This window comes from Electrophorus electricus, chromosome 8 (genome assembly GCF_041902795.1).
Source record: "Electrophorus electricus isolate QZ-2024a chromosome 8, ASM4190279v1, whole genome shotgun sequence".
Taxonomy (NCBI): Eukaryota; Metazoa; Chordata; class Actinopteri; order Gymnotiformes; family Gymnotidae; genus Electrophorus; species Electrophorus electricus.
Window position 1 is genome coordinate 5,064,477 of NC_137504.1, and position 13,898 is coordinate 5,078,374.

General features: G+C 39.6%; 1 protein-coding gene across 2 annotated transcripts in view; it reads left to right on the plus strand.

Annotated features, from left to right (window-relative positions):
* Window positions 1-672: 672 nt before the first annotated feature.
* Window positions 673-13,898, plus strand: part of arrdc1b (arrestin domain containing 1b) — a 28,754-nt gene continuing 15,528 nt past the window's right edge. The window contains exon 1 of one of the 2 annotated variants that reach the window (XM_081718949.1): window positions 673-1,044. In XM_081718949.1, the coding sequence (XP_081575075.1) occupies window positions 927-1,044 (118 nt within the window). In that variant the 5' untranslated portion in view covers window positions 673-926. The remainder of the gene's footprint in view (window positions 1,045-13,898) is intronic. The other variant, XM_027003671.3, reaches the window with a different exon arrangement.

Here is a 13,898-nt window from a genome sequence, read left to right on the forward strand (position 1 = left end):
TTCCCAAAGTCATTATAGTGTAAATGAGAGAGAGTGAGTTCAGTGTAATACTCGCGCTAGCATATAAATTGTTTTATTATTATTATTTTTTTTCCAGTTAAAGATGATCTTGGTTGTGGGAAACCCAGCCCTGAGCAGCCATTCGTTTTGGGTTGGGTAACATTGACCTCTTTCTCCGTGCTGACCCCGAACCCCAACACGAGCCGGCCAAGTCCCGCCGTCTCATCTTCCGCCAACGACTCACGGAATGAGGCAAGCGCTCATCCATCAGCGCTGTACTGCTTGATGATGACAAATAAAATGTTATGCTCTGTCACATTTCTTGTTGACCCTGTAAGACAAACCTTCTGCCTGAAGGAAGCATATCCCGGAGAGGGAGCTGTATTTTCATGAAAGGAAAATGAGATTAAAAATACCTCGTCACGTGTTTAATCTAGCCCCCCATAACCGTGTTATATGTCTAATGGCCTAATGTTACACTTAATCAGTGATGTGGACTTAGAGAATACAAAGCAGGACGAAATTGGCAGGAAATTTTAATTAAAAACGGGAACCTGCGTGTGTGTGTGTTTGTGTGCGTGTGTCTGCGCGGCTCGTCATATTAGTTGTCTGCTTTAATACAGAGCGACTTAGTTATGCAACCATTATAGAAAACTGGCTACTGAAATTTCTACTACTGAAAAACAAAACAAAACCAAACACCTTATATATGTATACACGTTATAGCAAAATCGCTTCCCAGTCTGAACGACGAGCTCCACGATGACGTCAGCCTTCGCCTTCGGGAACTGGGTGGAGAGACGTAGCGCGCGCGGGCGCTGCTGCAGGTGGTACGCGGAACGCGCTGGTTCCTTTAAGAGCGACCGGAGCCCGAGCGCTTCCATCCGCGAGCTTCTTGCCTTCTCGGGGAGTCGTAGCAAAGCGACATGGGGAAGCTCCAGGAATTCGACATCACTTTCACCAATAACAAAGTGGTCTACAGCCCTGGCGAATCCATTTCAGGCACTGTGAAAATTATTACTGGGAACTCCCTGCCGTACAAGGGTAAGCAGATCACTTCGCGTCAAGATTTGCGGTTAGACGATCATGGATAATTGGTAGAGCTGTCACAGGGTTAAATGTTTTTAAAGTTAATTCTTAAAAAAAGAGACTCTCGCAGTCATTCTAGGCTTCACTCTTGCACGGCAAATCTATTAACATCTACTGAGTGGAGAAGTCAAACGTTTACCAGTGCCCTTCGCTGAATTTACTGTAGGATTGAGAAATTCAACGAAATTTTGCTAATCAGAATTTATCAACGAAAGCCTCAACAGTAGATGAAGACAACGGGACAGTACATTGTACAATATACTGCAATACACGCTGTAATTTATCATTCTGTTTCATTGTTGTTAAAGCTACATCCTGTGTGTTTAGTCACGCCTTTTTTCGGTTGGTCATGTTTACCTGATGCATCGATGAGTAAATTAACCGTCTGTGTGCACGTTTCAACAGGCTGAAATCTGATGAAGTATGCGTGCCTGTGTGTGCGCGTGTTTATTTCTTCCGTCACTTCCTCTGTCGTTGACTATGATAATAAAAAAAAACCCACTTTCTAAATATTACAAATTATGAATTATAGCAACCTCACATATTGAAAGACTGAAGCAGATGTTGACCTAACACTTTTCACCAGGCAGAATATGATTTAAGAAACTGAGTTAGGCAGCTCATTTTTCACTGAGAATGCGCTCTGTTTCTTTGGTCTGACAGGATGAAATTATATTAGAAGTTTAGAGAGAGCAGGATGTCAGCATGTATGCTCTTGAGCAGGTGAAACAGTGAATATCTACTAATAAACAATCCCTCACATGGAATCTTGGTACGTTTGGTAATGTGTACAATATAGTGATTGTCTCACGTTTTTGATATGGTCCATTAGTGCTTTATCTACCTAACCTTTAGACCCACATGATCAACTTCTAGTAACAGTCAGACTGGAAAATGATACTAACACTCAAGCATGGTTGTGTTCCTCTTTGCTAATCCTGACAGCTCATTTTTCATATAGACATTAAATGTTACACACACACATTAAATGTTTGAGATGAATCTCACTTTAACCTGAAAGGCCTGATACCTATATGTTTGGTGCATCAGTGTTGCCTTCGCTATGTGACTGATGGCATCATCACTTAATTGGAATGACAGTGGTATGCAGTTGCTAGGATATTCTTTTTGCATTTGTTATTGCCTGTTGTTCATTACAGCTTCATTCATTTGTCTGTAACACTGCTGCTAACACAGTAACCTAATATGAATGCAACCTTCTGTACAATAACAAATCACCATGCCATGCTTTAATATTGCTCTCTTTAACAGTCTAAACATCACTTATGCAGTAGATTAAATCTGTTCATTTAATCCCAGTCACTAGGAAACCCCTTTGTGGATTAGAGACCATGGATCTTCCTTCCTTTTCAAAATGAGTCTGTCATTCTGATCCCCTCAGGATTAAGATGTGTCATGTACATGGCGTGGATGTACACAGTATGCCTCCCTTTATCCCACTCTCAGGCCTTTCATTTGCTAGATGTTATCTTATACTAAATGGTTTCTTTGCACCACCAAAGGAAGCTTGCATAAAATGCAACATTGGAAATATGCATCTGCTTAGAATAGCAAGTGTTTCATTTTCCCCCCTCAGATACATCACTGTGTGGCAGTTCACTTTCAGTGCTGAGTGAGTTTGTGTCAACTAAAGATGAGATTGGAACAGCTCAGATGGAAAATACTCAGGATGGAAAATAGAAAATTAGCTTCATTTACTATTGTGCTCAGTCTCATTTAGATCATTAACGCTTTGTTCATGGGTTATGCAACCTTAACTTGCCATCTGACTTGGGGTTTTCTGTGATTATTTCCTACTAAATCAAGATCAAAACTTCAAAAGCAGTCCAAAACAGCATTCAAGACTGTTCATAGTTACTACCATCATAATGGTACCATCTTAACCTTAGGCTGTGCAGCAGCTGTGGAGGCCATTATTCAAGAAGAAAGGATTTTTCAGCTGTTATCAAAGGAATCATCATGTATTCTCATTTGTTATGGCTTGCTTCACTAAGCCCGGCACATTGTCTTTAAAGACACTTGATTATACTTTAACTGGGGTTTATTCTGAATCCAGCATGCTCTGATAAACAACTATCTCATGGAGAGAGACTGAGGTAGACATTGTCTTTAAGATCAATGTATAGACCGGTGCTATGGCCATGAAAGCCTAAGTCACCAGACTGAAGGTACTTAAGATGTCTCATGTTCAGCTTCCATGAGATATGCAAGGACATCTTATGGAATTCTGTCGTGGAAAATAGGAGCAGTGAAATCTGGTTCTGACCAAGAGGACTGTGCAGTAGTGTGAGATGGTGTGACTGTCACTGATAAAATGAAGGATTTACTCCAGTTCATTTATATTTGTTTTTTCAAACATTGCCCTGGAAGTAATAAAGCAAATTTGACTAAATTAGCAAAGGCATTTTACTCAGCGAGGCAAGATTCTCCTGACATGGATGCTAGACAGTATATGATATTATTTGATTTTAGTGGCCTTAATGCTGTAATTAGATTTAGATCGGAAAAGAATGTATTTCTGATTCCGAAAGGGGGAGTCTGATTGTTGATACACAGCAGCTGTAGGTAAAACTAGTTATTAAAGCTAGTCCTAAAGCTGCAACTTTGTCTAAAAAGGTTGTAGTGATGTTTTACTGCATTAAGAATATGTGAGGATGTTTTTCTTAGTAAGCGTTTATGTCTTTTTCTTTAGGTAGGTGGACAAGGACGTATATGGTCATATTCCTTTGTTGAAAGTAGGTTATGTCTTTACAGGACATTAGACGTACACTGTATCATTGTATAGCATGAGTAAGTAGGTGGCATAGATTAGTATGTGGGGTGACGTGAACATGGGCAGATGCACATCTAGCATGTCCGTAGAGCGTTCAGGCATTGGAGCTCAGCCATAGCAACCTTCCAGATTCCAGCCCTGTTATTAATGAGGAGCTGCCTTTGTGTTTTCAGTCCGGTGGAGGAAGAGACCTGCAAAAACAGGCACATCAGAGCACCAGATATCATGAGCACACCACTGCAGCATGAGAAGCAATATACGGCTGCATAGGTGTATCTTGGCTCGCTAGCATCCAGGAACGAAATATTCCCATGTCAGTTTTCACTGTAGTGTGCTTTGAGATCGATTTGCTCAGTTCTGGGATTTTTTTTTTACATGCAGTCAAAGATCAAAGCATGAGATTAGGCTTGTGTGTCATGCACAAAGGCTTGCTGATTGTCGTCTCTGTAGTGAAGCTCTTCTTTTCATTAGCTTCTGGCTCAGGCTGATAGATCCTGAGAGGCTACACCACTGTTGTTCCTGCTAGACATCCTTCAGCCACACACAGGCTCTGTGTGCTTCTGTGCACCAGCCTCTTTCCCATACATGGTGAAAACATTAAAGCTTTTTAAAGCTGTTTATATGATGGGGAAAGATGTGTTTGTTTGAAATTTCAAAACATTTTCTGATCTTGCTGTTGGTTTTAGGAAAAAAGTGGAAATTTTATGGTTTTATCCAAACACAAATAGCTCAAGCTAACATTGATTTATCATCCTGTGTCATAAAGTAAACAGCCTTTCTTCCCTGCAATGACAATGTGTCAGTAAATAAGGTGATTGACCTTTTCTAGCCTTGATAGCAAAAAAACATTAGTGTAAGAAGCTCAATTATCTGAGCTTATCAGACATTCAAATACTATTCAAAAAGGTGGACCTTTGAATAGTAATTACATTTAAAAGCCAATTACAAGTATATTTATAGTAAGTACTATTTTTATATTGTTCTTTGCTGTTCTTGAGTCCATTATTGTCCTGCACATCATGCACATCAGAGTCCAAGGTGCATTAATAAAGCAGACTTCATTAAAGATAAAAGAAGTGTGCAGTATTGCACTTTTTTAATGTCTGATTGCACAATAAAAGGCCCACTTCTTCCAGGGTGAGGGCAGTCCACCAATGCTCTCCAGTCCGCTAAGCACATGATCACACTATTGGGTGACCTAGTGCATTGCAGGGAACAGCAAGCACTCTCCTGCACTGTTCTAGCCATGCAAGTGTCTGATTGGCTGCAGTCTGGTGTCACTCCCTCTCAGTGAGAACATGAACACTTGCGGACACCCTATAACACAAACTCATGGAAAACCTGCCTGTGATGCAGGGGCAGACACCTCTGCTCATTGTGCAATAGCTGCGTTTCAGTGTGAGTTCCTCCAGCCTGTTCTCTGACTCAGTGATTTATTTTAGTCTGAAACCAGTGAACAGGATTTCCCTGCAGCAAGATTTGGTGTGCAGTCTAACTAAGTGTACTTATGGATGAAAAGCATGGATAACTGGAATATATTAATTTTCTTGTTCAGTTTCATGTTCTCAACCATAATCATATAGTGTCTGTGACTGTTTGAGTCACCTGAGTGTCATCTTTACCTCTCTGTAGTGGCTGGAGCTATAGTTCTCCAGGAAGGCTGCTAAGGCTAAGCAGTGTACCTCTCTTTAAATTATGTACATGCATTTATTAATGTATCGGTATTCTTGGTCAAGCTCCAATGTGCTTACTTACACTTAATGTGTAAATGAAATGTGTTAATAACCAATTAATGTACATAAAACAATACAATGTGTCTGTTTATTACGTATAAGTAAATTTATTAGTGTGATTGTTTTTGCTGTACACCTGGCCTCACTAGTCATAATGGGATAACATACTGAGCTAAAGTGTGTGATTGTTTTTGCTGTACACCTGGCCTCACTAGTCATAATGGGATAACATACTAAGCTAAAGTAAAACAGCTTTCATGCAAGCTTACCATGCAATTTTCACTCTACACTATGAAATCAGCAATATTACTACTTGCATTGTCCTTTGGATCTTGATTTAACTAAACAGTGTAAACAGGAGCACAGACTAACATTGTACATGCTAATGTTACACTTTAGTTTTCTAGTTACATTATGTATGTTCACTGTAAGATCATGGTGGGTTTCTCTCATTCAAAACCCTCACCCTCCTGGACTATGTGAGTTCAGCATGTGGCCTTGACTTGCCCTTTGGAAGCTCTATGAGTTTGGATCTCATTAACTAAAGTGGGTTCTAGCAGAGTCTGCCTCATTTAGTCAAGCACAAAGGAACGGTTACTATGCTTAATCACAGGTCTGAGTGTGTGTTGCACTGGTCTGCCTCTTCTTCTTCCTCTTCGTCTTCGTCCTGGCACCTGTGCCTACTGGCTGCCTTCCTGCCGGGCATTTGCTACACAGCGCTGCAGGCCCCGGAAAATGCCCAGCACCCCCCCCCCCCTACTTTTCTCACACTCGCACTCTGTACGTCTTTGCCAGAAAATGAAAATGGTCGAATCCTCTCTGAGGTCATCCAGACAGACGAGTCTGTGGATTTACATTCAAGGCTGTTCTGACGCAACCGGCATGAGCAACTGCTCTGGCGTGTTACCTCAGAGACGGGGGAAGACCATGATGGATGTCTTTGTGAATGTTTTGAAAAGTAACCAAAATAGTGCAGATGATTATTTAAAAAGTAGCCAATAAAAAAAACACAAACTAAATATCTGAATGTTGTAGCAGGCTGAGTCTGACTGTAAAAGCCAGGAGTGAAAATGAAAGTATCAGCCAGTGACTGAAATTGAAGAAACTGTAAGATGTTGTCTGTGGGAGAGTCCACAAGAGTGTTTAAATGTTGATGCTGCTAATGTGGCTCTTGAATAATTGAGGATGGCACAGAGGCTCTGTGTTGTATCCGTGTCTGTCTGTCAGCAGTCACATGAAGGCCCTTTGTGTGTTACAGCCCAACCCACAAATGTAACCTCAGCAGGCTGTATTCTCCTCTGCTTATTCTGGCTGCGGTGACTTTTCTGGAGGAACCATGTTAAGATGTTGAATAAGTCTAGATTTACACTGAAGAAGAGGCACTTCTTCAGAAGAAGATTAAGATTCTGCTTATTGTCATTGCTCAGTACAAGAACAAAGCAACTAAATGCCCTTCTAGAATGTCCCTGTGCAGAAGCTGGAGTCAGAGTATAGGGTCAGCCATTGTACAGCACCCCTGGAACTGAGAGGGTTAAGGGTATTACTCAAGGCCCCAGTAGTGTCTGAATAGCACTGATTCAAACCCCCAACCTTGCAAGTGATAGCCCTAAGACCTACCCACTAGACTATCACAGCCCTGGGAAGGAGAGTAAGAATGTTCTTAGTTCACCACCCTCTAAATCGGCAGGATGGCTGAGTCCTCATAGAATATGGAGGCTGCCCCTAGCTGTCTATGCCGGTGTGGCCATATCAGTCATCCTGTTTTGTACATAATAAGGTCTGATTGGACATCCATTGATCAGTGCTGTTTGTTTATAATTTGTGGGTGTCTGTATCTATGTATGTGTATGTTTGTGTGTGCATGAGATAGAGAAGGAGTGGAGTGGTTCTCTGACTGATCTCTTTCCATGGTCATGTGTGTGGGGAGATGTTGACACAAAAGTTTATCTCTGTCATCACTTGGGAATAGGTTAAAGTAGTTAGCACAGGATTGTTTTGTTGGAACATGGTTGCCATGCCACTAGCATTCAAGAGCCAGGGCCACACCAGATGTATGGGGCTTTCCCAGACCTGATAGCCTTCGTGTGCAGGTGCCCTCACAACTGCTGGGAGAACAAAGAGCCGTTTGCCTTCTCAGATATCCACAAGAGCTGGAGGAGGTTATGGACTGAAAGGTTTCACTACAGTATAGACAGTCTAGTGGAATTTTCAAGGGCAGAAGTGATAAGGCAGTCAAAAAAAGACTTCCGTGTCTGATTAAAAAAAATTGTCCAGTGTATGTCAAATTAACATAGACTATTCAGAAGGTAATCTTTCAAACGATATTTAAATTGGCAGTAAATAAATCCCTAACGTGGTTTATATAGTCTCAAATTTTTAAAAAAGCCCAAAAGTATATTCTAATTTTAAAAGTGAAATCTTAATGGACTTTTTATAGCTGGTGTAGTGAGAATATCATCCGTAAAACTAGACAAGGTTAAGTGTAAGTCTCCTCCTGCTCTCCTCCACTACGCTCTCTGGGAATTCAGGAATTCACACCCTGCCCCAGACTTCATCCTTTTGAAGCACTGGGGTATTGTTATGATTTACAGGAATTGTTTCCCTCTTTACATTTCAAGCAATGAGAAATATCTTGAGGGCAAATGGAAGAAGTTTGTTTCTGTAGTCTACATTCTTTTTCCGTGACTCATGAAAGATTAATTTCTTGATCATGCTCACATCATAAAAAAAACAGTCAGTGATCTAAATAACAAGAATGTTTAATGAAACTATAGTGCCAGTGACTAACAGATAGAACCCATTTTTCTGTTTGTTTTTCCATTTCATTTTGCACCAGTGTACAGCTTGTACACCAGAACTGCTTGTTAGTGAAAGTGCAAATACATGCTGATGCTGTAGATGTGTTTTTTATGAATCAATTGTCTATGCAGTGTGGGTATGAGAATGTATAGTTCAGTACTGATGCATAAAACATATCTCAGTTAAAAGAGTTCCAAGTTAAGCATGCATAAAAATGTGCTTGACTTTGGTCTCTTGTGGATATCTTAATATTCTGTAAATATCTAATCCACTTAGTTATAACAGCTGTTATGTATCTTATGATATTACAGTTTTCTTAAAATGGAATAGCTTTCTTTCAAATCAGGTTTGAGTGATTACTATACATAATAGTAGCCACACGCTGAAAAATTCTAATCCAAATAACAAAGTTAATGAAAATAAGAAAACAGGGCTGGTTGAGCCTTTTTGAAGATTGATTGATCTATAAATAATTTTTATGAGCTTCAGATGTTTTGGTTACCACAAGTACAGGATTTTTGCACAAGTGTGGTCATGCATAAATATGTGTGTGAGAGGGAGAAAGAGAGGGTGAAAAGGAGAGAGGGAGACAGAAACACAGACAGAGAGATAGTAAGAAAGACAGAGAGACCAACGCACCACCAAGCCAGGGTCACCTTTTGTGTACACCATAACTCATTTTTACTCATGCTAATCTTATCTCATTGAGCTCTGTAGAAACAGATGCTGGTAGTGTTGCAGGATTAAATCCTCTTCAGAATACCTGACAGGCTCCGTCATGGCCCATCTGTCTTTCTGCAGTTATGCCTCTCCTGCTAACATCGAAGTATTTTGAAATGGTTGCATATGGAGAGGAGGCCATTGCATTTTGGTTGAGCAATTACCTCGTAAACTTGGAAATCAATGCAAATGTATGTGAGGAAATTTGAACTGAGACTTGCATTTTATTTCCTCAACTAACTGAAAGTGGAGTTAGTCATAACAACCATTAAAAGCCCCATACTTTCTGCATACATTTTGGAGTTCCTCAAAGCTATATTAAAGTTACACATTATTATTTTTCTTTTCCTGTAAAAGAATACTTTTATATACTTTTACATTTTGGGGTTTCCCTTCTGTTGGAAGTTAAGGCTGCTAAATTCCATAAAGTTGTGCTGTAGTTCTTTCATATCTGCTTGAGGGCTGTTGTCATGCTCAATAGTGTGGTGGTGTGCATGCAGTTTGCAGTATTGTAGAGTTTCACAGCTGCAATCTGGAATTAAGTAGGCTGTATTTAAATGATAATGTTCACATTGGCTGTCTGAAACAGAACCACACTGACAATAGAGTTCAACTTCTGTTCTGCATTTTTGGCTATCTGATTTAGTAGTTGAAGATGAACAAACTTGTTTTTGAAACATTTCCAACTTGGTGGTGCTACTTGTGCCTAAAATAAACATGGCTCCAGTCACCCATTTACATTGATGTTTGCTCAATAAGTGGTGATCTAATGAGAGTTGTACAATTGTTCCAGCAAGCATGACTCAGAGGGTGTTCATAATCTGGTCACAATTTCAGATTAAATAGAACAGTACAAAGATACTGCCTTCTAGCTGTGGCTTTGTGTTGGTGAATAAGTGGTTAAGGAGTCAAGTGTGTGTGGCATGTGGCAGACTGGCATCGTGTGGCAAGCTTGGCCTGCCCTCTGTGAAGCAGCAGTGCCTTGAGTGACTTTGCTTGGGCAAAATGATAATAGCGCCATGCTGACAAAAAGAGCAGAATGTTCTAACCTTAGTAAGCATTTTATATTCACATGAAAAATTAAAAACTGAAAGACAGAAAGAGAGAGAGGAAATTACATGACAGGAAGAAAGGGGAAAAACACTCATTGTTTTCATCTGTACAGCATCACTCTGGCCTATTTATGTTTGCGTACTTTCACACCTTCCCAAGCTTGTATCCACCGTGTGCTCCCACAGCCGGCTCAGGTTTACACTCTCGCATTTTATGTCGGTGTTAAAAGCAGAAGCTCCTCTTAAACCCAGATGACCTGCTCTAGCGAGATGGGGGAGGCGGGGAGCAGCCGGCTGTACTCTCTGCAGAGGTCACGCAGTTACTGCAGCAGGATGTCCTGTTCACTGCAGCTGCCTATTATTCTGCCAAAGCCTCCTCTTCCTTTTTTCTTTCTTTTTTTTTTTCGTGTAGCAGTCATGAATTCTGGTGCAAAGCTCTTAATGGTAGCTTTGTGACCTTCTTGCAGGAAGTGCAGTAGCCTGTCCTACCGTAGTCAGCCACTGGAATCACGTGGTTGTATAATAAAATCAGAGTCAGTAAAATAATCAGAGGTAATACGCTTCGCTGAGGCTGTTAAGATGACTTATATAAATGAATTGTCTCGTTCGAATGTGGACAATCAAAGACAGTCATTTTTCGTCAACCATTTGCTTGAACCTGTTTGACATTCATTTGTCCTTCATTTCTAAAGCTTGTATGTGGCTTGGTCAGTACACCAAGTGGTTTGGAAGGTTAAGATCCTGGGTGCAAGTGCAGCATCTTTGCAGTCTGACTGTCCTGTAATTTTAGGCAGGGTCACATTGCTATTGTCACATTGGAAGAAAGGTGCTTATATTTACCATGATAACATTTTAGAATATTTAGTGCTGATGTATTGTGAGAGAAAGATTTTAAACCCTTTGGAATTATCTGAAATTCTGCAGGAATGACTCCTAAAATCTGATCTGATGTTCATGTAAGTCATAATAAATAAATAAATAGAAATTAAATATTAATGGTCCAAACAATATATAGTGTTTGATGAAAAAAAAATACTAAATATAGATTTGCAAACCTTTTCTTTTAGTTTGCCTGATTTAAACCATTTGTTTAGTAATGATATGGTACTGATGGAGCCATGGACTAATAAATATGACTAACATCACATTTGTAGCTCATATTCCATTTAAGTGGACCACTTATCATGCAAATGTGTGCAATAAGTGGATCACTTATCATGCAAATGTGATTAAGTGTCATACAACTAATATATTGAAATAGACATTGTTAGTATTTTCAGACGGATATGGAAATATCTGTCTTCAAATTTTATTTGGATGAAGCCTTTATTTATACTGTAAATGAAGTTTGCTCTGTCAACCTGTATGTTCAAGAATGTTCTTACCTTTCTACCTTTCTAGGAAGAAAAGCATTTGGTCAGTTTTACATAAAGTTAAAAAACTGAACCTATTGGCCTACTTTATAATCCATAACAATAATCAGTACATTATGAGGCAGACTCATAGGTTGATCTCAGGGAAATCTCTTTGTTAGATATAACATGTTTAATGTACATATGTAATCTTATTTATCTTGCAATCTGATCTCACAGAAACTTTCTTCATTGGGAATTTTGGCAGCCTAATCTCCTCTGTCTTTCTTTGATTGGTAGGTCTGCTCCTTCGAATCTCAAATTACATTCGGTAATGTAGATATCTGTTGATGTAAGAATATTTGATATTCATGTAAGCACACTTAAGGGCGTAATTATTGTGGTTCTGGCTAACAGTGAGGTTTTTTTTTTCTTTTCATGTCAACACTTTTGAATTAAAAGTCTTTGATGAGATACAATCTCTATGCTGTTATTATAGACGTTCTCCTGCTCTGTGTTTTGAGCAGATGATAGGGTGCTGTCCGTATTGTTCACTCATAGGAATGACCTTAAAATCACATTGTCCCTCAGTTTCAGTCTAGCCTTCTGAAACTCTGCTCAGCCCAGCTGGTAAACAAGGAAATATCAGTCTCTCCAAGCAGAAAGCTGGTCTCCATACCACCAGAGCCCGCCCTGCCTTGACGCTGACTCATTGTTCCACCCCGGTGATGTCACAGGGGTCAAATTCTGTCAGAATGGATTCTCAGCCATTCCCTGATTGGTTACCAGGTCGCTGCCAGTTTCCAGGGAGATTCCCCTCTCCCTCCCTCCTTTCTAGAAACTTCATTTGATTGAATACTATGGACAGTTTTATTAAACATTTATGTATGACTCCATCTCTTCCAAGAGCTCTGATTTGTATCATTATCTCTCAAGTCTCATTAGCTAAATCAATAATAGATGGACATGCTAACACTTTTACTTTTCCAAGATCAAAACTTTAAGTAATAGCTAATTCCAATAACCTTTTTTTTTCTATAAAAACTACTAAGATTTAAAAGGAGCTACTTTTAATTGAAGTGTTTCACTTAACTGAAGCATGACTATCTGCTCAAACAACCATCTACAACTCTAGAAAGACCTGTGTTTAGCAGGCAAAACATAAAACTGCAGCTGTTTTTCTAACTGATTCAAACAGTGCCAATATGTGCAGGGTCTACGTATTTGTAATGATATAATTGTAATTCCGGTACCATAGATTATAGAATTTATTTAATCAAATACATGACAAATTTGATTAAATAAATTCTATAATCAAGCTTTTTGTAAACCTTATACAAGCAATTCTGTCACATTACAGGCGGAGAATTACAGAGTTTAATCAATTTCAATCTTTTTTCGTGTGATATCCAACATTTTCTGTAGGTTTAGTCCAGTAATGATACCAGGTATGGGATCAGAGCTAAGAAATCTATTACTAAGTGACTTGCAGATGTTAGCCATTTTTAATCAGGATTTAGATACATTTGGTAGGCTGTTTCTAAAAGCCATAGATCGGATTGACTGAAAAGGCCATTTAGCCTCTCAATCATGGCAGTTGCTTGGAGTAGAAAATTTGTTTTCTTGAAATGGGAGTGTTAACTAGATGTTTCAGAGGCAGCAGGGTAGATACCGGAGGCTCTTTGTTGGTGTGTAATGACACAGTAAAGGCTTGCCTCGAGGAGGGAGGGGTTTCAGGAACACGGCTGGGAATGCCACAGGATGGAATGCATTCACTGTTGCTTTGACTTGCCCTGTGAATTTCATTCTGCTGGATTCGGTCTTAGAATGAGATTAGTGAAAGGCTGAGTTGGTGATATATAAAATCATTCTAAGAGTGCATTTGTCACTGCTATGTCTAGTAGAATCTCCCTCCTTGTTGGCTGTTGGCTCCTTCTAGTGTTTATAGTGATCTGTTGAGCAAGCAGTCTAAGCTCTGTGTCACATGACTGCAGTAAACTCAGCATACCCCAGAGACACCCCATTGCACTGCATCTCTGACACGATCACTGACTTCTTTATGCTGCGTAGACCCCTGCACCAGCACAGTGATTCACATCCTGAAGTAACCAGTTTGTCAAACATGTGGAGAGACTTGCTGTTTCTCCTCTCTCTTTTAACTTATCTGAGAGGAAGCTCCTTTTATTACCAAACTGCCATGGCTTAGCTTGTTATGTTTATCAGTTTTGTCATACCATTTTCCAGCTAAAATGTACAGCTAAAATTTTATCTTAGAGACCCATATCATTAAGGTCTATTAATATCATATATGTTCATGACTTTATATGTCTTGGTTTTTTAAACCATATATATGAAACAC